This window comes from Myxine glutinosa, chromosome 2 (genome assembly GCF_964187855.1).
Source record: "Myxine glutinosa chromosome 2, kmMyxGlut1.1, whole genome shotgun sequence".
Taxonomy (NCBI): domain Eukaryota; kingdom Metazoa; phylum Chordata; class Myxini; order Myxiniformes; family Myxinidae; genus Myxine; species Myxine glutinosa.
Window position 1 is genome coordinate 223,386,093 of NC_136262.1, and position 24,630 is coordinate 223,410,722.

General features: G+C 39.3%; 1 protein-coding gene across 1 annotated transcript in view; it reads right to left on the reverse strand.

Moving 5' to 3' along the window:
• The window catches only part of LOC137420800 (insulin receptor), a 352,072-nt gene that overhangs the window by 14,610 nt on the left and 312,832 nt on the right, over positions 1-24,630 (reverse strand). Inside the window, exons 11-17 of the mRNA XM_078772308.1 lie at positions 10,133-10,413; positions 9,758-9,894; positions 9,368-9,536; positions 5,042-5,138; positions 4,823-4,893; positions 3,323-3,552; positions 3,084-3,194 (exon numbers count right to left, since the gene is read on the reverse strand). Coding sequence (XP_078628434.1) covers positions 3,084-3,194; positions 3,323-3,552; positions 4,823-4,893; positions 5,042-5,138; positions 9,368-9,536; positions 9,758-9,894; positions 10,133-10,413 — 1,096 coding nt within the window. The remainder of the gene's footprint in view (positions 1-3,083; positions 3,195-3,322; positions 3,553-4,822; positions 4,894-5,041; positions 5,139-9,367; positions 9,537-9,757; positions 9,895-10,132; positions 10,414-24,630) is intronic.

Genomic DNA, 24,630 nt, shown 5'->3' on the forward strand with positions numbered 1-24,630 from the left:
ATGGATAGTACATGTTTGATTATATATTAAAAGCACACAGCGGATGGCAGACTGCAGACTAACCACTATATTTTGAATTATTGCCGAAATAAACATGTGCCAGATATAGCTGGGAAAAGCAAACATCTCAGTTATGTTTAACTTTTCAATGTGTAATATTACACAAGCAAAGGTACCTGGTAGATTTATTTTCTGTTTGGAAGCACCTTCTTTCTTTAAAAAAAAAAAAAAAAAAAAAAAAATCTAATATATGTACAGCTCGATTAAAATTGTATACATACACAGACTTGGCATTTAATATGGAATATTTTTTTTGTGGGGGTGAACTTACTTTTCAAGATGACTTAGAACCAAAAGTTCATTGGAATTATGTTGAAATTATTCTAGATTTTGTTAATGTGACCTTTAAAAGAAACAACAACCACATTTGACATTTCAAAGCAAATAAATTGATCCTTGAAAGTGATATAAACTGATATCGAACTCAATTCACGGACAGTACTGTGTTAAACTTCTGAACGTTTTCCAGAAGTATCTCTTTATTTTGCACATTAGCCAATTTTTTTTCTCAACAAAAACAAAAGCTAAATTATGACTGGGATTACGGACAGTAAAATTACAGTTCAGTACTTTGTGTAACCCCCACGAGCATTCAGGAGAGCACGTACACGTCGAGGCATGCTGTTCACGAGATTTGCCAAGGTATGGACAGGAATCGCTTGCCATGCAGTGACAATAGCCTGCTGCAATTCACGCACAGAGGTAGGCTGCTGGTCCAAGTTGTCGATTTGACGCGTTAATTCTGCCCACAAGTTCTCTATCGGATTCATATCCGGGGACATGGCAGGCCACCCCATATGCTCTACACCACGGTCAGCAAGAAAATGTTGGATCATGCGAGCACGATGAGGCCGTGCATTGTCATCTTGGAAGACAAAGTTTCCTCGAAAGGCTGCACGAGCAAATGGAAGCAATGTTTCTTCCAGAATGACCCTGTACTTGAACTGGTTCTGATCATGAAATCAGATCAGTTCCATTCAGAACAACCAGGTCAGTTTTGCCCCCTGCATGAAAAGCAGCCCAAACGGTCACCCCACCACCTCCAGCTTGGACTCTTGGCACTATACAATCTTTGTTGTAGGCTTCATGCACTTGTCTGCACACTCGGACGCGGCCATCTTGACGATAGACCAGAAATCTAGACTCGTCACTGAAGATCACGTGATTCCAGTGTCCTGGCTGCCATTGACGGTGCTCTCTGGCCCACTGCAATCGGCGCTGGTGGTGTTGTCTGGTCAGGAGTGGCTTTCTTAGGGGACGCCTGGCAAGATAGCCTGCTTGAATCAGTCGTTGGTGGACTAGCCTTCTGGATACAGGCACATTTGTCAGTTGCTGCCACTCAGCCCTAAGCCGATTAGCTGACTTGGTACGGCCATTGCAGACTAACCGGTGCAGCTGGCGATCATCTCGCCTTGTGGTTCTGCGTGGACGTCCTGGCCTCGTTATTGGAGTAGGGACACCCCTCTGAGCATTTCGTTTCAGGATCTTTGACACCTGACCTTGAGTGATGCCATACTGCCGAGCAATAGCACGCTGTTTCATGCCAGAATTTCGTAAAGCCACCACTCCATGACAAACAGCATTGTCAAGTTGACGGACCATCTCCAGAGGAAGCGGCAATAACTTTTGTAGACGTGCAGCAGTTGTTTTCCACGAATACAGAACGCAACAACCCTTATATACCCGATTGTGAAGCCAATCGTCAAATGTACCTGTCCTTACATTTTGTCACGCCACCTGTGATATAATCCTGTTATTGACTTCTTGCTGCGAAAGACAATCAGTGACATGGTTCTTTCAACAAAGACATCACCAAAGGGTAAAAGAAACTCACCAGATTGATGTACTGAGTTCAGAAAGTAAACCCAAGTCAAGAAAAAAAAAATTCCATATTAAATGCCGTCTGTGTGTGTGTGTGTGTGTGTGTGTATATATATATATATATATATATATATATATATATAATTATATATATATATACATATATTTAACAAACAGGAATAAATTCCTGCATGGGGCTAGTGTGAAAAAATTCTGACTCAACCCGGGTCTCTAACCCAAGGACCTCGTCAATGACACAGTGACAACCCACTGAGCTGTTGAGTATTTGGTATATCGTCAGAAATTTTTCACATTACCATGGCAAGCCTTATAATGGCTGATTGGAGCAACAGCGAGCTGGAGCGACGGAGTTATATCATGGAGAAGAAGGTGTGGACAGCATTGAAGACAATGAAGAAGGGAAGAGTGTCAGGCATTGATGATGTGTGTTCAGAGATGAAAATTGTAGCGGGAGAAGTCCGAGTCAGTTGGATGAAGAGGCTGTTGAATGTATGTATGTATGAGAGACTCTTCAATTCTGAAGGAGTGGAGGACAGGGTTAATTGTGCCAACATGGAAGGGGAAGGGAGATGTTCAAGATTTGGGGAAGTACAGGGGCTTTATGCTCTGAAGTCATGTCATTAAGGTGCTGGAGAGGATTCTGGATGGAAGGATAAGGAAGAGTGTGGAGATGGAGATGGAGATGGGTGAAGAGCAGCAGGAGTTTAGAAAGGGTAGGGGAATGACAGATGGGATGTTCATACTGGGACAGCTGGTGGAGAAGAGGTTGGCGGTGCAAGGTGAAATGGCATTGGGATTTGTGGACTTAGAGAAGACCCACGACACTGTCCCAAGAGAAAAGGTGATGGTGACACTGAGATGGATGGCAGTGCCGGAATCAGAAGTTAGATTGGTGGAAGGGATGTATAAGGAAACGAAGGGAAGAGTTTTGGTCTAAAAATATCCAAATGAATTTAAAACGAAGCGAGATAAAATGCTCAGGACGTATGTTAGCTTGCTCAAAACTTGATTTGCGATGTCAGTATCACCAACCTAGTGATGTTCTCTGCTTCACTATTAGATGTATGAAATGACATCCTCAAATTATACAAAATAACAGTCCGATTTTGATTTAATTACATAATATATGAATCTTGGTTTAATGAAGGTAAAAAATTTTTTTAATGAGCTTCAATACTAACCTCAGCTTCGGACCTCAGGGATCTCAAATAGCTTTTCAAGTCTCCTCGCGTCATCAGCTCCATGATTACCAGAATTGGTTGACTTTGAGAGACCACTCCTAACAGGCGCACCTAAAAGAAAAGAAAAAAAGAAGAAAAAATACTCCATGGAGCATTGCTGACATGAAGATGGGAACAGTTCAATCTGAATCTCCATCTTCTTTGTGATTAACTAGAACAATGCATTGCTTGTTGCTCACCACGTGATGGCAGTTGAATGACTTCATTACTGATGCTTCATTGAGGAATTCATATCGTTCACGTGTACTTGCTGTCTCATTCACTGTCTTAATGGCCACACGGGTCTCTTCTTCATCCCAGACAATGTTGCGTGTCATGCCCTCATATACCATGCCGAATGTACCCTGACCAAGCTCACGTTGCATGCGCACATTCTCACGTTCCACTTCCCACTCATCTGGAATGTACACTACACGCAAATCATCCTGTCAGCCATTTACCAACTCGCACACATTGTTGATTTGTATGCAAGTGAAAATCATCAAAGGTCACATGTCACGTTTGATATTTTTTTCCATCTAATATGCTTTGGAACACCAATAACCTATGGCAAGAAGCCAACTCTGCAATGACAATTCATTTGTTGCCTGGATTTACGTTTGATCTGCAGCAAAGCTTGGTTTATAAAATTTTATACTTGCAAAATGCTATGTCAATGAGTCAAAACAGAAAGAACTATAACGACACTTAGTAAAGACCATACCTCTGCTGGGTTGGCCATATCACTTGATGGTGAAGAATCACTGAAAAAATTCTACTAGTTGGATCTGGATCCGGATCTTCACCAAAATCGAATCGATTCGTCCTTGTCACACACACACAACCTGTCCACCAAGTTTCGTCCAAATCCGTCCATAACTTTTTGAGATATCCTGCTATGTATAGTTTTGAGTTTTGGTTTTTGGCTAACCCCCGCTCTAGTAGGGAAAATGGCCTTTAAAATGCATGTTGTTGTTGTTGTTGTATAGTTTTTGGCCCAATCACATAATGGTGAAGAATCACTTAGATATTAAATAATTCTCATGTCCGAATCCATATTCAGATATTGACCAAAATCTAATCGATTATTCCTTGTCACACACAGAACCTCTCCACCAAGTTTCGTCCAAATCCATCCACAACTTTTTGAGATATCCTGCTCTGTATCGTTTTTGGCCCTATCTCCCAATGGTGAAGAATCACTTTAAAAATTCTAGTAGCCGGATCCGAATCCGGATCTTCACCAAAATCTAATCATTTCGTTCTTGTCACATATGCAACATCTCTGCCAAATTTCGTCCGAATCCGTTCACAACTTTTTGAGATATTTTGTTCAGAAACAATCGGACAGACAGATAGGGGTGAAAACATGGCCTCCATCCAGCTTTTTTTTTCTTTTTTTTTGTATACAAGATCGAGGCTCGTGAAAGAGCTAACATTAATCACACAAAAAGTCAAACCGACACAAACACAAAAAATAAGGGGAGCGGTATACAGGATGAGGAGAGAGGGGTAAGGACACAAACACAACATTTGAGAGCAGGGACATCGAGAGAACTGTGGGAGGTAGAGGGCTTGGGGGGAGGTGGGAGAGGTATAAAACATGAATACTGCAAGGACTTCCAGGAAAGAAGTTGGAATTTCAAAAAAGTGTATCTGGGGTGAAATACCTTTCGTGGTGGATGTAAAAACATACTTACCATCTGCTGTGCTAAAGTACTCAGGATTGACAGAAGCATACAATACTCCATTGGGAACAGACACATCATTCCTAAAAGGAAAACCAAAAGAGAGCCAACTTCTAAGCAGTTCAATGCACATCATTGTACAACAACAACAACAACAACAACAACAACAACAACAGCATGTATGAGGAAAAAATGCTACCACAAAATTAAACTCAAATCCATCTTGCGCACCTCTTCTTCACGAAGTAAAATGTGACCATAAACGCCCCAAGTAGTATAAAGACGACAACGATGGTCACCGGCAAAACAAACATCAATGAGCTTTTTTCTGATGGACGAAAAAACACAAAGCAAATCAGAAACAGCATGTCCGATTGCAACACGATAACACGTTTACTCCGGAAAGTGGAGTTTAGAGGGAACTTATACTTGATGCTCTTGAATTTTACTTTCATCAAACTGTTAAAAAAAGGCATATTTCAAAAGCACTAGTAAATACCATCTGTCCCTGCACTGACAGGAATATTAAAGAGAGAGAGAGAGAGAGAGAGAGAGAGAGAGAGAGAGAGAGAGAGAGAGAGAGAGAGAGAGAGAGAGAGAGAGAGAAAAAAAAAGAAGGAAGGAGAAAAGTTACCTGTCACCTGTCGCAAGTTGGCGTTTGCAGTTTTGCCACATGTGCACAATACGCAAACCTCCATTTTTTATTTATTGCATTACAAACCTGCCTGGGAGTTCCTTGGATTCATTTAAATCCGTTGATCCACTCTCAAGTTATAGCATGACAAGCAGACAGACAGACACGGCTTCTTTAATAATATCGATAGATTTGCTATTATTAGGCCAAGTGCAAGTGGCCTATTCGTGACCAGTGTGATTAAATACCACTGGATACCACATAGGAGTACTGGTGTCAGTGTTTTGAGCTACCAATGCTCTTTTGGTTGGGCCTCCAACCACTTTGTGAGTAGCTTATACCTGGATTGAGATGATGATACAGGAAATGTTCCATCTCACAATAGCATAGCTGCATGTTGCAAACCAAACTAGAATGACACTTGTGGACTGCATGATCTCGCCGAGTGCGTACATTCGGCAGAAAAATACTATCGTTCATTGAACATGCTACTATTATGGCCTAAATACCCATATCATCCATGCATACTGTTCGGTCACATAGTTTCTTGGCATTGATTTTATGTACGTCATAAACTTAAGTATTCACTCACATCAGGTAACAGACGGAATTGAATCAGGTCACAGAATCCATGGCTGGAATACCACTTCAGCAATGACATCTTTGTTATCACTCAATATACCCATGGGTAGTTAATGAAATATGTCAAGTTTCAATGTTTATCGTTGAGCGGTTTCAGAGAAAATGATGTTTACATTCTTTCCTTTAATCCAATATGGCTTCCATACCATGTGACCTATCACATCAGAGTTAGAAATAAAATATTCTACATGGGGAGTCCTTCCTATGTTCAAAGTTCAAATCAAATGGACATGCGGTTGCAGAGAAAATCATTTTTAAGGCACACACACACACACACACACACACACACACACACACACACACACACACACACACACACACACACACACACACACACACACACCCTTCCCCTTTGAGGTAAGACTAATAACATTTTAAATGTTCATAACAAGACTTGAGCAGCCAATATATCCTGTAGGAACAGTACATGATAATACCAAATGCACTACTGGGATGAATGTGGGAATGCATGAAGATAAATTCCCAGATTCCATACAGCACTATTTAATGTATAATCATACCCTCCCTACTAACCCTAAACCTGCTGCACTCACAACATGCCTGCTGCTCCCAGCAGTCTTACCTTGTGACTCCACTGATTTGCCGATTGTGGCAGATCATAAAATAGTGGAACAGGAAATGCAAAGACTCCTGATTGTCATAAATGATAAAATGATGGAACCGGAGTTGCAGAGGTTGCAATAAACTTGCTCTCGTTATTTGCAAGACATATAAAAAGTGCAGCAAGTTAATAACCCCATCCCCCTTACAAATAATATACAAATAATACCCCTTGCAAATAATATGCTTTTTTTACTTTCATTATTTTTACAATTATTATTACCTCCATCACCGAAGGTGGACAGGGTGAAAACATAATCATGTTTTATCATGTTTTCAATAATATCATGTTATCATGTTTTCAAAACATAATCATGTTTTATCATGTTTTCAATAATATCATGTTATCATGTTTTCAAAACATAATTATGTTTTATCATGTTGTCAATAATATCATGTTATGTTTTCAATAATATAATGTTATCATGTTTTCAACAATATCATGGTATCATGTTTTCAAAACATAATCATGTTTTATCATGTTTTCAAAACATAATCATGTTTTCAATAATATCATGTTATCATGTTTTCAAAACATAATCATGTTTTCAATAATATCATGTTATGTTTTCAAAACATAATCATGTTTTATCATGTTTTCTATAATATAATGTTATCATGTTTTCAAAACATAATCATGTTTTATCACATTTTCAATAATATCATGTTATCATGTTTTCAAAACATAATCGTGTTGTCATGTTTTCAAAACATAATCATGTTATCATGTTTTCAAAACATAATCATGTTTTATCATGTTTTCAATAATATCATGTTATCATGTTTTCAAAACATAATCATGTTTTATCATGTTTTCAATAATATCATGTTATCATGTTTTCAAAACATAATCATGTTTTATCATGTTGTCAATAATATCATGTTATCATGTTTTCAATAATATCATGTTATCATGTTTTCAATAACATCATGTTATCATGTTTTCAAAACATAATTATGTTTTATCATGTTTTCAAAACATAATCATGTTTTATCCTGTTTTCAATAATATCATGTTTTATCATGTTTTCAATAATATCATGTTATCATGTTTTCAAAACATAATCATGTTTTATCATGTTTTCAATAATATCATGTTATCATGTTTTCAAAACATAATCATGTTTTATCATGTTGTCAATAATATCATGTTATCATGTTTTCAATAATATCATGTTATCATGTTTTCAATAATATCATGTTATCATGTTTTCAATAATATCATGTTGTCATGTTTTCAAAACATAATAATGTTTTATCATGTTTTCAATAACATCATGTTATCATGTTTTCAAAACATAATCATGTTTTATCATGTTTTCAATAACATCATGTTATCATGTTTTCAAAACATAATCATGTTTTATCATGTTATCATGTTTTCCAAACATAATCATGTTTTATCATGTTTTCAATAATATCGTTTTATCATGTTTTCAATAATATCATGTTATCATGTTTTCAAAACATAATCATGTTTTAAATAATATCATGTTATCATGTTTTCAAAACATAATCATGTTTTATCATGTTTTCAAAACATAATCATGTTATGTTATCATGTTTTATCATGTTTTCAATAATATCATGTTATCATGTTTTCAAAACATAATCATGTTATGTTATCATGTTTTCAAAACATAATCATGTTTTATCATGTTTTCAATAATATAATGTTATCATGTTTTCAAAACATAATCATGTTTTATCACATTTTCAATAATATCATGTTATCATGTTTTCAAAACATAATCATGTTATCATGTTTTCAAAACATAATCATGTTTTATCATGTTTTCAAAACATAATCATGTTTTATCATGTTTTCAATAATATCATGTTATCATGCTTTCAAAACATAATCATGTTTTATCATGTTTTCAAAACATAATCATGTTTTATCATGTTTTCAATAATATCATGTTATCATATTTTCAAAACATAATCATGTTTTATCATGTTTTCAATAATATGTTTTCAAAACATAATCATGTTTTATCATGCTTTCAATAATATCATGTTATCATGTTTTCAAAACATAATCATGTTTTATCATGTTTTATCATGTTTTCAATAATATCATGTTATCACGTTTTCAAAACATAATCATGTTTTCACCGCTGTCTGTTTGACTGTCTCTTTGTCTGTAGGTTTGTTTGTCTGGCTGTGAGCAGGTTATTCAAAAAGTTGTGGACTGATTCGGACAAAATTTTGTGGCAGGTTGGGTATGTAACAATAACCAATTGATTTGAATTTGGTGAAGATCTGAATCCAGATCCAGATGCAATAATCTTTAAAGTGATTCTTCCCCATTGAGAGACAGGGCCAAAAACAATATATATGGTGCATCATGATATCTCAAAAAGTTCTGGACGAGTTATGACAAAACTTGGTGGATGAGTTGGTTAGATGACAAGAATAAGCCGATTAGATTTGGGTTCATGGCCAGATCCAGATCCGGCCTATCAGTGGGAAACAAAATGTAAAACTGTTCAGCCTGGCGGAGGTGTACGCTCTACTGAATGCTGTTCTGGTTCCAAATTTGTAAGTTGTTTCAGTAACAATGGCCACTAGCACAAAATGAAAATTAGGACTTGCATAGCACCAAAACATCACAAGATAAATGGGCTTTTACAGGGTGGGCACAGGACACGCCTTACGGTGATCAGGCAGATTGAAATGCAGTGGATTCGTCCACGAGCCATTTCTAGCCAAGGAAGTGGCTCTTAGCCGTGCTGTGTAACGTCCAGGGAGGAGATGTCTCAAATTTGTCCCTTTGTCATCTTCAAAGTAGTCTAATCGAGACACGCACTGCAGTTGCTCATGTGGCTGAGGGCGTGGGACAAGTCAAGACCATCCATTGACCTCCGTATTAGGATCAATTAATCACACACACACAGCATCAATTTTGCTCCATCCTCATCGCGTTAAAGCAGAGAAGAGTAATATTTAACAACAGGTGAGAGGAGCATCCATAAATGTTGTAATTAACTATACCAGCAAACAGTATCAATCATGGTGAAATTTACAGCTCTACCGGGCCAACACACCTCATCATCATGTCGGTACATTACTTCATACAGGACCACAAGTCCATTGGGATTTACGGGCTCTTGCCATGTTAAATGCACAGTGTTCTTCTCAACCAGGCTTGATTTTACACGTCCCAGAATGTCGTCCTTTTCCGCTGCGAAATCCAGGGACAAAATTCTTGATAAGCAGGGCATCAATGCTGTATAAAAAGTCTTGATAATGGACATGATCAGTATGTGAGGATTTTCATTTCTTATTAAATTAATTGAGCCATTTACTATTTGTTATATAATGCATTGCATTTACTGCATAATATATTTCTGTACTGATCAGGATTTTTTTTTAAATTTTAACTATTATGCAGAATTGAGCTACGATCCAGAAACACTCACGGCTTAGCAAGGTACGTGCTGTCACATAAGCAGCAGCACTGCAGCCAAAGCGATGTGAAGCATGGTTGCAGGTGTGCACTTGAACACGGTAGGCAGTGAAGTGGCGCAGATTCTCCAAAACAATCTGATTACTGCCATGTACCACCTTATCGTAGACTGGGAAAAGAGTATGCTTCGGTCGCGATCTCATGGGTTGGTCAAATGGCTGAGATTCATTTGCAGGAAAGTAAGTCCCATCATCCATGATGCCACCTGCCATGTCTCGACGCCGCCGAAAAGGCCTGCATTGCACATATGGGATAGAAATATTGTATATAAAAAAATAACCACATTTAGAGGCCATTTTTCCCCGCAAAGCGGGGGTTGGCCTTTTTCGGGGACCGTGGTTGTTGTTTTTTTTTTTGGTCCCCTTTTTGAAGCAATGTTTTACGGCCGGATGCCCTTCCTGACACCAACCCTTTTTGTCGCCTTTTACGACAAGCAGGGAATTACCAGTGAACTGGTACTCAAATTAGCCGACCTCGGAAGGATGACAGGCTGAGTCAACCCCCCTGGCGTTAATTCAGCGATCGACCGGGATTCGAACCCAGGATCCTGGGATCCTAAGCTGGCACCCTAGCCGCTAGCCCAACACCAGGGACATACTTTATTGTATGTATGTATTTATTTATTTGTGTGTGTGTGTGTGTGTGTGTGTGTGGTGTGTGTGTGTGTGTGTGTGTGTGTGTGTGTGTGTGTGTGTGTGTGTGTGTATGTGTTTGTGTTTGTATAATTGTGTGATATACATATATATATATATATATATATATATATATATATATATTATATATATTATATATATATATATATATATATATATTTTTTTTATATATATATATATATATACATATATATATATATATATTTTATATATATATATATATATATATATATATATATATATATATATATATATATATATATATATATATATATATATATATATATATAACGACATAACAGCGTGACGAACGCTGTCCCGATCTCCTGTGGACCAAAGTCCAAGACCAAAGCGTCACCTCTGTCCCGGAGGCCTCAACCCGGCCACTCTGTCAATAGACAGAGACTTATTCTTTGGTCCCCATTGGTTAAACATCAAGCAGAGCCGCCAATCCAGATTTCGTGCTTATTTACCTCTTATGAGGTGCCTTTTTATAATAAAAAAGGTAAAAAATCAAACATTTAAACAACCTTGGACATGCACCTTGACCCCATGGCCAAGGCACACCGTCTGTCAAGGCTGTCCCATAAGCACACACATGCACCTCAACCCAAAGGCTGAAGCACATGGTCAATCAAAACACATGCATCCTGACCCCGAAGGGCCAGAATGCATGGTCCTACAATTGGACCCCTCCTCCATAGGAGTGAGTCCCCATGATTTCAACACCATGCCGTTGTTTTGGGGCCACAGCTAAGGCCTGCCTTTTTTGCTTGTGAAAAAAGGTAAAAAGTCAAACATTTGAACAGCCTCGGACGTGCACCTTGACCCCATGGTCAAGGCACAACGTCAACAAGGCTGTCCCAATAACAATACACATGCGCCTCAACCCCAAGGGGGAAGCGCATGGTCATTCAAACGCATGCATCATGCCCCCGAGGGGCCACAATGCATGGTCATTCAATTGGGACCACTCCTCTCAATAGGAGTAAGACCCCTTAATCCACCGGCAGGGCATTACTCCTGCCAGGTCCGATTTGCATGCAAGCCTGCGAGCCCTGTATTGGGGGCCACAGGGAAGCCCTGCCTTTTTTACTATGAAAAAAGGTAAAAAGTCAAACATTTGAACAGCCTTGGACGTGCACCTTGACCCCACGGTCAAGGCACAACATCAACAAGGCTGTCCCCATAACAATACACATGCGCCTCAACCCCGAGGGGGAAGTGCATGGTCATTCAAACGCATGCATCATGCCCCCCGAAGGGCCACAATGCATGGTCATACAGTTGGGACCACTCCTCTTAATAGGAGTGAGACCCCTTAATCCACCGGCAGGGCATTACTCCTGCCAGGTCCGATTTGCATGCAGTTTTATTTACCCGTTTTAGGGCCCCGGACAGGGCCTGCCTTTTTTACAAGAAAAAAGGTAAAAAGTCAAACATTTGAACAGCCTTGGACGTGCACCTTGACCCCATGGTCAAGGCACATCGTCAACAAGGCTGTCCCCATAACAATACACATGCGCCTCAACCCCGAGGGGGAAGCGCATGGTCATTCAAACGCATGCATCATGCCCCCCGAAGGGCCACAATGCATGGTCATACAGTTGGGACCACTCCTCTTAATAGGAGTGAGACCCCTTAATCCACCGGCAGGGCATTACTCCTGCCAGGTCCGATTTGCATGCAGTTCTGTATTGGGGGCCACAGGGAAGCCCTGCCTTTTTTACAAGAAAAAAGGTAAAAAGTCAAACATTTGAACAGCCTTGGACGTGCACCTTGACCCCATGGTCAAGGCACATCGTCAACAAGGCTGTCCCCATAACAATACACATGCGCCTCAACCCCGAGGGGGAAACGCATGGTCATTCAAACGCATGCATCATGCCCCCCAAAGGGCCACAATGCATGGTCATACAGTTGGGACCACTCCTCTTAATAGGAGTGAGACCCCTTAATCCACCGGCAGGGAATTACTCCTGCCAGGTCCGATTTGCATGCAGTTTTATTTACCGCCCAGGGCGGCACACTGCGAAAAATCTAACCAATGAGGACCAAACTCGTCTATTAAGTTGATCAAGGCACCTCCTAGCTTTAATGGTGAGCACCAGCCACGGATTATGTCTCACCCGGTAAAAACCACATAACCCGCAAGGAACCAACAGCCTGTCTGCCACACAGATCATCGTTCCCGCCAGTGCAAACCAAAACCAGGGGGTGCAGTGCGATCGGCGGAGATAATAATCAACGACATAACAGCGTGACGAGCGCTGTCCCGATCTCCTCCTGTATCTATCTGATGGCTGTATCTTCTCTGCCAATCCTCCTCTCTCCTAATCCGGTTTCTTTTTCGCGTTTTTTCTTTTTCCTCCACAAACATTTATTTTTACCTTTACTGAAGTCATCTCCATATCACACAAAAATCTTAAAACAATATTACCTGCAACTATATATATATATATATATATATATATATATATATATATATATATATATACATATATATATATATATATATATATATATATACATATATATATACATATACATATATATATACATATATATATATATATATATACATATACATATATATATACATATATATATATATATATATATATATATATATATATATATATATATATATATATATATATATATATATATATATACATATATATACATATATATATATATATATATATATATATATATATATATATATACATATATATATATATATACATATATATATATAAAGATATATATACATATATATATATAAAGATATATATACATATATATATATAAAGATATATATACATATATATATATAAAGATATATATACATATATATATATATAAAGATATATATATATATTGTTGCGGTTCTGAGAGTGTAAATATAACATCAATAAAGGTTAAAGGTTTTCCCCCATAGTTAGTCCACGAGCAACACGTAGGCCACCTTAGAACATTAGTTATGTCATAGTATGTGTGAGGATAAGGCCATTTCCATTCGTGATACCTGCATTGTGTAAAGAAATAATAAGCTTAGGTCCCGTTCATTTTGCGGCCCACCCTCCAAATCGATCTCGTTGAGCAGCATCCATCCCGCGCCCTGATTCGGCTACGCTGCTGGCAAGGCTTTTCGCTCGAAACCAGCCAAATGCCACGAGGTAGGCCTGGAAAGGGGGAGGAGCGCGAGGTCGGCGTGTGGCCACGTCCAGCAGCACGTCAAAGGCGGGGCCGGTAAGAGCCAACAACCAACCAGGGCTCGGGCGAGGGGCGTGATAAGAGCGTGGCTGGCAAATTCCAGAGGGTTCGCTGGGCGGCAATATATAAAGGCGCGCACAAAGCCCTTGTCGAGGACTGACGCAACTGCACTCGTTGTAGAAGGACTTTTGTGACAGGACTTGAAGGAATTGTGCTTTACCAAGAGGACTGCCCTTATGAGAGAACTGTATAACAGGACTGAAGGAATCGCGCTTGGTAAAGAGGACTTATGCGACGTGATTGTGCAAAGAGGCCTCGTGAGAAAAACGCATTAAGAAGCGCTTTCGAGCTGCTGATTATTACGTACGCGGTTGAGCCGCGAGTGTAACCGCCAAGCCATCCTATCGTTGCCCTCTAATAATCCCGTGCGCGCCAAACGACACGAGGAGAGTTGGGGTTAGATGCAGTCACATCATCATCATCAATATATATATATATATATATATATATATATATATATATATATATATATATTGAATATACAGTATATCAGATGCAGTCACATCATCATCATCATCAGCTTCTTACCATGCTCTATAAAGAGTATCTGTTCTGCCAAAGTAGTTTCTTGGCTCGGGTTACAATCCTTGACAGGTCGCACTCCAACGTGGGATACTCGACTGAGTGTGCAGGATTTTGGAATATTTAGCCAGGGTGCCATAGATAGTTTGCTTCCTCTTCACACAAGACCTTTAACTAATGCCAGCAGACGGGATGCCCAGTGTAACGTCTATCCGCGAGACAGCACACACATTGATGAATTTAAGCCAATTTAATTAAATTAATATATACATTTAATTAATTTTTAAAATGTAATTAATATAGTTAATTTAATAAGTTAATTTAATTCACGTTTAATTAAATTTAAGATTAATTTTCGTTTAATGTCAATCCATGAGACAGCACACATATCATAAATCACCCTGTCTGTGAAACACCGGAATGATAGTTTGTACCTGGGTCAAGATTCAGACCCAGGCTAGACAGCTTAGTTGCAAATGTGACGGAATGATCAAGTTATAAATAAACTTAAGCGATGACATTATTTATTTTATTTTTATGCACAATTTATTCTTCACACAGTTTCATTTTGTGCAAAACAAAAAGGCTCATTTTGCTTCATAGTTTGCACAAACCCTTCTTTCTCTTTGGATGTACATTTATTGTTTGTACATTAATTTAACGAATAAGCTTTGAAATGCAAAAAGTACACCAAAATAACATGGACATTTGGCCTTTGTGAAAAACATGTCCTTCTGAATACATTATAATAATAATAATAATAATGCATTTATTTTATATAGCGCTTTTCAGGAAGCCCAAAGACGCTTTGACAGAGTGCAAAACATAATGCATAGCAAAACATAAAAACAATTATGGACCAAACATGTGGACCTTTTATCATTCAGTATGCAGCCTGTGGCTGCTGGTTGCATCATTGCTGGGAGCGTGGCCGTGCTACTGATGCAGTGCCCCGTTTTCAGTAAAGTGGTACACATTTTGCTGACCTCAGAAGGATGACAGGCTGAGTCAACCACTCATTTTGCTTCATTTGGTTTCATTTTGCTTCATTTGCTTCATTTGGTGTTATCTAATGGTACGACAGGGGCTCGAACCCAAGACCCTAAGATCTTAAGCCAGCCACCTTAATCAGTCAGCCAACACCAGGCCTTGTCTGTGGACTTATGAACACAAAATCAGGTCCGCATTCCTGACACTTTGTATTTCCAAACTTTTTCAGTTGTTTAACCCTTAAACACTTATCAAACATGACAAGGAGTTATAGTCACATTTTTATCTATCTGATTAATATTAACATCAAACTTGGATTCACTTTTAGTTTTAAGGCTTCCAACTCACATTCATTACCTTCTCCCTCTGTTTTCAAACTGTGGTATCATCTCCTGACATTCCTCCCTCTACTTCTTCAAGGTTGCAGCTCACTACTATCTCATGCCACCTCCTATTTATTTTGATGATTTGTGTTTTATTCCCACTGCCACCCCGCCACCACCTTTTCTTGCAGATCATGTTTGTTTGTACGTCTCCTATCAGCTTGTTCCTTTGTGCTAGTCTGTTGTACGTCTCCTATCAGCTTGTTCCCTTCTGCTAGTCTGTGTTGGTCAAAACCCCCACATCCATTGTTTAGTTTCTCTATGAGTCTTGACTTTGTATATAAAAGGCTGGGTATTTGCTTGTTGTTTTTACCTTGTTTTTTTCACTAAATATTTTGGTCTGATTGACATCATACAAAGGAGTTAAACGAAAGACAAACATCCTTTCTTTGTAAACACAAATATATTCAGCCACAGGAAAGGAGTTTCAGATTCTAAATGCATCTAACTTGAAAACCCACATTCAGCAATTGCCTCCTGTGAAAAACAACCCATTATGTTAATTTGGTTAAATGTAAAATAAAAGTTTTCCTTTGAGTATATTCCAGGAAACAGGAAATGTTTATACACGCTTTCAAAAGGTCTGACCTTCAGAGTGCATTTATTTGTGTTTAGGAGCACAATGTTTTGAAATGGAAGTTTAATCAACTTCTTATCAACATTCCTTAAAGAACATTTAACCTGAATAATATATTCCTATTCTATCTTATGATTTTTTTTTCTTCCAAGGACAGAGGAGTAAAAACAGTATACGTACTGCATATTATTCCTTGCGCCAATGCTGTGCGACTTGATGATGGATTCAATCAAACACAGGAAGTCACAATGCCCACAAGACTTCATTTAGAATTGGAATTGCGGACATAAGGAGATGCCACATGAAAGGATTAATGCCTGGCTACAACACAAGGCAAGGGGATAAGCAGCAGATGTGCAGTTTACCGCAAAAAATAACATCATACTGTGGAACTCATTTCCCAGGCTCGTGCTGTAAACAGCTATTTTCCACTTATGTTTTTGTTAAAAATAATAGTAACTATCTTAATATAATAGAGCTAATGCTATATATATATATATATATATATATATATATATATATATATATATATATATACAGATTTGGCATTTTATGACATTTTTTTTTTTTCTTGGCTTGGGTTTACATTCTTAACTCAGTATATCAATCTGGTGAGTTTCTTTTACACTTTGGTGATTTATTTGTTAAAAGAACCATGTCACTGATTGTCTGACGCAGCAAGAAGTCAACAACAGGATTATATCACAGGTGGCGTGGCAAAATGTGCGGACAGGTGCATTTGATGATTGGCTTCACAGTCGGGTATACAAGGGTTGTTGCGTTCTGTATAAGCGGAAAACAACTGCTGCACGTCTCCAAAAGTTATTGCCGCTTCCTCTGGAGATGGTCCGTCAACTCGACAATGCTGTTTGTCATGGAGTGGTGGCTTTACGAAATTACGGCATGAAACAGCGTGCTTTTGCTCGGCAGTATGGCATCACTCAAGGTCAGGTATCAAAGATCCTGAAACAAAATGCTCAGAGGGGTGTCCCTACTCCAATACCGAAGCCAGGACGTCCCCACAGAACCACAAGGAGGGATGATCGCCAGCTGCACCGGTTAGTCCGCAATGGCCGTACCAAGTCAGCTAATCGGCTTAGGGCTGAGTGGCAGCAACTGACAAATGTGCCTGTATCCAGAAGGCTAGTCAACCAACGACTGGTTCAAGCAGGCTATCGTGCAAGGCGTCCCCTGAGAAAGCCACGCCTGACCAGATAACACCACCAGCGCCGATTGCAGTGGGCCAGAGAGCACCGTCAATGGCAGCCAGGACACTGGAATCACGTTATCTTCAGTGACGAGTCTAGATTTCTGGTCTATCGTCAAGATGGCCACGTCCGAGTGTGCAGACAAGTGCATGAAGCCCACAACGAAGATTGTATAGTGCCAAGAGTCCAAGCTGGAGGTGGTGGGGTGACCGTTTAGGCTGCTTTTCATGCAGGGGGCAAAACTGACCTGGTTGTTCTGTATGGAAACCTGAACCAGTTCAAATTCAGGGCCATTCTGGAAGAAACATTGCTTCCATTTGCTCGTGCAGCCTTTCGAGGAAACTTTGTCTTCCAAGATGACAATGCACGGCCTCATCGTGCTCCCATGATCCAACACTTTCTTGCTGACCGTGGTGTAGAGCACATGGAGTGGCCTGCCATGTCCCCGGATATGAATCCGATAGAGAACTTGTGGGCAGAATTAACGCGTCAAATCGACCACTTGGACCAGCAGCCGACCTCTGTGCGTGAATTGCAGCAGGCTATTGTCACTGCATGGCAAGCGATTCCTGTCCAAACCTTGGCAAATCTCGTGAACAGCATGCCTCGACGTGTACGTGCTCTCCTGAATGTTCGTGGGGGTTACAAGAAGTACTGAACTGTAATTTTACTGTCCGTAATCCCAGTCGTAATTTAGCTTTTGTTTTTGTTGAAAATTTTTTTTGGCTAATGTGCAAAATAAAGAGATACTTCTGGAAAACATACAGAAGTTTAACACAGTACTGTCCATGAATTGATTTCGATATCAGTTTACATCACTTTCAAGGATCAATTTATTTGTTTCGAAATGTCAATTGTGGTTTTTGTTTCTTTTAATAGGTCACATTAACAAAATCTAGAATAATTTCAACATAATTCCAATGAACTTTTGGTTCTAAGACATCTTGAAAAGTAAGTTCACCCCCACAAAAAAAATAATCCATATTAAATGCCAAGTCTATATATATATATATATATATATATATATATATATATATATATATATATATATATATATATATATATATATCTATATATATATCTATATCTATATATATATATATATATATATATATATATATCTGTGCAGTGTCTGTCTTGTCTTGTCTTGTCACTGAACTACTTTCTCAAACTTTTGTGAAATCGCACCAAACATCTGGTATGCACATATCTCTCCCGTCGGTATGTCGTAAGGGTATTCTTTTGAAAAAATTTCCCAATTTTTTTTTTTTTTTGGGGGGGAATTTTTCCGGGAAATTTTTTTTTTTCAACTTCAATTGTTTATAAAATGTGATATCACGTAGATTAGAAATACATTTGTGCAAAATAATTGTTTGAATTATGATTGGTTTAAACCATGACAAAACGGCAACTCGGGTACAGTCATTTATCTATACTAGGGCATGCCCGTACTATATATATATGTAAAATTATATCCCCCCCCTCTATTTACATGAAATGGTTTGGTCCATTCGCAAAGCCAAAGCGAACGGCTTGCGAGTACGGTGACAATCCCCCCCCTCTATTTACATGAAATGGTTTGGTCCAAAGTGAACGGCTTGCGAGTACGGTGACAATCCCCCCCCCCCCCTCTATTTACATGAAATGGTTTGGTCCAAAGCGAACGGCTTGCGAGTACGGTGACAATCCCCCCCCTCTATTTACATGAAATGGTTTGGTCCAAAGCGAACGGCTTGCGGAGTTTGGTAAAGAAATCGCCATAGCGTGCACAAACGCGCAGGAAAGCGAAAGAATCGCAAATTAGTTTTAATTAGTTTTAAAACATAGTTTAACGCCAACATAGCGGCAACATAGTTTGCCAACGTGAAATAAATGAATACGCTCTCAAATGTGCCGTCCGAGGCAGAGTCTGTTCGGCACGTTCGGCACACGTGATAGCTCGCTGCTCTCTGATTGGTTGAATCGTTTTTTGGACATAGCTCGGTAACTACTTGTCCGATTAATATGAAACCTTGAAAAGGCACATCCTCAGGTCCCCAGCAATATACCTGGCAAGTTTAAAGTATATCGGACCCGTGGTTGTCGAGAAACAGCGGTCACAGACAAACAAACACACAGAGATTACTGGAATTATAGATAGACTAGGGCATGCCCGTACTATATATATATCTAAAATTATATCCCCCCCCCCCTCTATTTACATGAAATGGTTTGGTCCATTCGCAAAGCCAAAGCGAACGGCTTGCGAGTACGGTGACAATCCCCCCCCTCTATTTACATGAAATGGTTTGGTCCAAAGCGAACGGCTTGCGAGTACGGTGACAATCCCCCCCCCCTATTTACATGAAATGGTTTGGTCCAAAGCGAACGGCTTGCGAGTACGGTGACAATCCCCCCCCCTCTATTTACATGAAATGGTTTGGTCCAAAGCGAACGGCTTGCGGAGTTTGGTAAAGAAATCGCCATAGCGTGCACAAACGCGCAGGAAAGCGAAAGAATCGCAAATTAGTTTTAATTAGTTTTAAAACATAGTTTAACGCCAACATAGTTTGCCAACGTGAAATAAATGAATACGCTCTCAAATGTGCCGTCCGAGGCAGAGTCTGTTCGGCACGTTCGGCACACGTGATAGCTCGCTGCTCTCTGATTGGTTGAATCGTTTTTTGGACATAGCTCGGTAACTACTTGTCCGATTAATATGAAACCTTGAAAAGGCACATCCTCAGGTCCCCAGCAATATACCTGGCAAGTTTAAAGTATATCGGACCCGTGGTTGTCGAGAAACAGCGGTCACAGACAAACAAACACACAGAGATTACTGGAATTATAGATAGACTAGGGCATGCCCGTACTATATATATATGTAAAATTATATCCCCCCCCTCTATTTACATGAAATGGTTTGGTCCATTCGCAAAGCCAAAGCGAACGGCTTGCGAGTACGGTGACAATCCCCCCCCTCTATTTACATGAAATGGTTTGGTCCAAAGCGAACGGCTTGCGAGTACGGTGACAATCCCCCCCCCCCCCTCTATTTACATGAAATGGTTTGGTCCAAAGCGAACGGCTTGCGAGTACGGTGACAATCCCCCCCCTCTATTTACATGAAATGGTTTGGTCCAAAGCGAACGGCTTGCGGAGTTTGGTAAAGAAATCGCCATAGCGTGCACAAACGCGCAGGAAAGCGAAAGAATCACAAATTAGTTTTAATTAGTTTTAAAACATAGTTTAACGCCAACATAGTTTGCCAACGTGAAATAAATGAATACGCTCTCAAATGTGCCGTCCGAGGCAGAGTCTGTTCGGCACGTTCGGCACACGTGATAGCTCGCTGCTCTCTGATTGGTTGAATCGTTTTTTGGACATAGCTCGGTAACTACTTGTCCGATTAATATGAAACCTTGAAAAGGCACATCCTCAGGTCCCCAGCAATATACCTGGCAAGTTTAAAGTATATCGGACCCGTGGTTGTCGAGAAACAGCGGTCACAGACAAACAAACACAGAGATTACTGGAATTATAGATAGAAGATATCTACACATCAGGGCAGTGTCTGTGTTCTCACTTAACGACTCCCTCAAACTTTTGTTTCCGTGGTTGTGAAGTGTTTTTAATGACGTTGTGGTGGTTTTGAATCACGTGGTGGTGAGGTATTTTGAATTATGTGGTGGTGAGGTGTTTTTATATGACGTGGTGGTGAGGTGTTTTTAAATCACATGGTGGTGAGGTGTTTTGAATTACGTGGTGGTGAGGTGTTTTGAATTACGTGCTGGTGAGGTGTTTTGAATTATGTGGTGGTGAGGTATTTATAATTACGTGGTGGTGAGGTGTTTTTAATTGTGGTGGTGAGGTGTTTTTAATTAGTTGGTGATGAGGTGTTTTGAATTACGTGGTGGTGAGGTGTTTTGAATTACGTGGTGGTGAGGTGTTTTGAATTACTTGGTGGTGAGGTGTTTTGAATTACTTGGTGGTGAGGTGTTTTAAAATGACGTGGTGGTGAGGTGTTTTCAATTTCGTGGTGGTGAGGTGTTTTTAATTTCGTGGTGGTGAGGTGTTTTTATTACGTGTTTTATGGCTGTGAGGTGTTTTGAATTACGTGGTGGTGAGATGTTTTTATTACGTGTTTTATGGCTGTGAGCTCTTTTGAATTACGTGGTGGTGAGGTGTTTTTAATTTCGTGGTGGTGAGGTGTTTTTATTACGTGTTTTATGGCTGTGAGGTGTTTTGAATTACGTGGTGGTGAGGTGTTTTTATTACGTGTTTTATGGCTGTGAGCTGTTTTGAATTACGTGGTGGTGAGGTGTTTTTAATTTCGTGGTGGTGAGGTGTTTTTATTACGTGTTTTATGGCTGTGAGGTGTTTTGAATTACGTGCTGGTGAGGTGTTTTGAATTACGTGGTGGTGAGGTGTTTTTATTACGTGTTTTATGGCTGTGAGCTGTTTTGAATTACGTGGTGGTGAGGTGTTTTTAATTTCGTGGTGGTGAGGTGTTTTTATTACGTGTTTTATGACTGTGAGGTGTTTTTATTACGTGTTTTCTGGCTGTGAGGTGTTTTTAATTTCGTGGTGGTGAGGTGTTTTTATTACGTGTTTTATGGCTGTGAGGTGTTTTGAATTACGTGGTGGTGAGGTGTTTTTAATTTCGTGGCTGTGAGGTGTTTTTATTACATGTTTTATGGCTCTGAGGTGTTATCAATTTCGTGGTGGTGAGGTGTTTTTATTTCGTGTTTTATGGCTGTGAGGTGTTTTGAATTACTTGGTGGTGAGGTGTTTTGAATTACTTGGTGGTGAGGTGTTTTGAATTACTTGGTGGTGAGGTGTTTTGAATTAGGTGGTGGTGAGGTGTAATCGTCCCAAACTTCCAGTCTGCACCTACCCCTCCCCTATGTATGTGCTGAGGGGTTCTTTCTTGAAAAAAAAACATTCAACCTAAATCTTCAAACTAAATTGCCTATAAAAATGTAATATCACAAACACAACAAATACATTTGTGCAAAAATAATTGTTTGTATTATGATTAGTGTAAATCATGACAACACAGCAACTCAGGTACAGTCATTATCCTCAGCTAAAATAACCCTTTTCCTCAGTAACGACGCAAGCTCGTATATATATATATATATATATATATATATATATATATATACAGTGAAACCTTGACTTACGAGTTTAATTCGTTCTGTGACCGAGCTCGTAACTCAATTTGCTCGTTTCTCAAATTAAATTTCCCCATTAAAATGCATTGAAATGCTATTAATCCGTTCCAGCCCCCAAAAAACCACACCAATTTTTTTTGTTATGTGTTTTTAAATAAGAAAAATGTACTTTATAAATAACAAATAATGTATAAACAAGCACGACCTCGTATATACTGTACATAATAAGCGGCGTTACGCGCGCTGCTTGTAAACAAGGAGGAAGCGGACAACGCGGTAATTTGTAAGAGTCTTTATTCAAGAGCTCACTGTAACACTGGCGCGCTCCGGGCTGCGCGCCCGGTGTATATCCTGAGGCCACGCCTACCCCTCGGCGTGACCGCCGCCCACTCGGTGCGCGGAATGATGTCACCACGCCAGTGAGCTTCCGTGTCCGCCACAATGTAAAGAAATAAACTGGTTTTATTAAGTGTATTTACCTTGAAGATCAGACGAAGATGCTGGCGGAGGTGGAGGAGATGACTTTTGCCTTTTTCGCCACACTTTCCTCGCTTTCACTTGCAGGGCGTTTCAATAAAAACCTGTCCAACGAGGTTTGTTTCTTCCTCCCTTTCAAAATGTTTCGATCGTACTGCTACGATCGTACTGCCTCGCCAAGTCGACAACACGCACACCTCGCTCATGTTTTTCGACGATTGCGTGTTTTATATCCAAGTACATCATCCTCTTCTTCTTCTCAGTACTGCCCTTGGCACTCAATTTCTTAGGACCCATGGTTAAAACTAAGAAATTTTCCAAAATAACCAACATGCGAAAACAAAGCAGCAGCGATATATGGCAGAGATGCTTGCACGGCAAGATAACCACGTGACCGGAACCCACCTGGTGGCGGGTGGCGTAAGCTCCAAAATAACCAAAATGCGAAAACAAAGCAGCAGCGATATACGGCAGAGATGCTTGCACGGCAAGATAACCCCGTGACCGGAACCCACCTGGTGGCGGGTGGCGTAAGCTCGTAACTCAGATCTCGGCTCGCATCTCAAAGCAATAAACCGCCCGAGCGACGGCTCGTATCTCGGAAAACTCGTAAGTTGGTGCACTCGTAAGTCAAGGTTTCACTGTATACATATATATATATATATATATATATATATATATATATATATATATATATATATATATATATACTATATATATATATATATATATATATATATATATATATATATATATATATATATATATATATATATATATATATATATATATATATGACGAAGACTTCAAAGGTCCAGGCGTTTTAAGTCACAAAAATATTAATTTTCAGTGTGGTTCAGAAAGGCAAAATATGGTAGTATATCAAAAAAAAAAATTCAAGTGTAGTGTGTCCCAGAACACGAATTACTTTGTGGAAATACCACCACTTTAAATCAGCCACTGTAATAATAATATACTATTATATAATATCACCACTGTAAAATATTATTATGTAATAACATTATATACCATCGGTGGGCTGTTGCTTGTAATAATAATAGTTATAATATATATTCCTTTTCAAGGAACTTAAATGCAGGAAGAGGCTATTGGACCCATCAAAGCCTGTGTTATGATGGCCAACCTATGGTTGCTTGTCGATGCTCTATCATTTTAAAATGCTGAGCATCAACAAGGAAGCAGCAC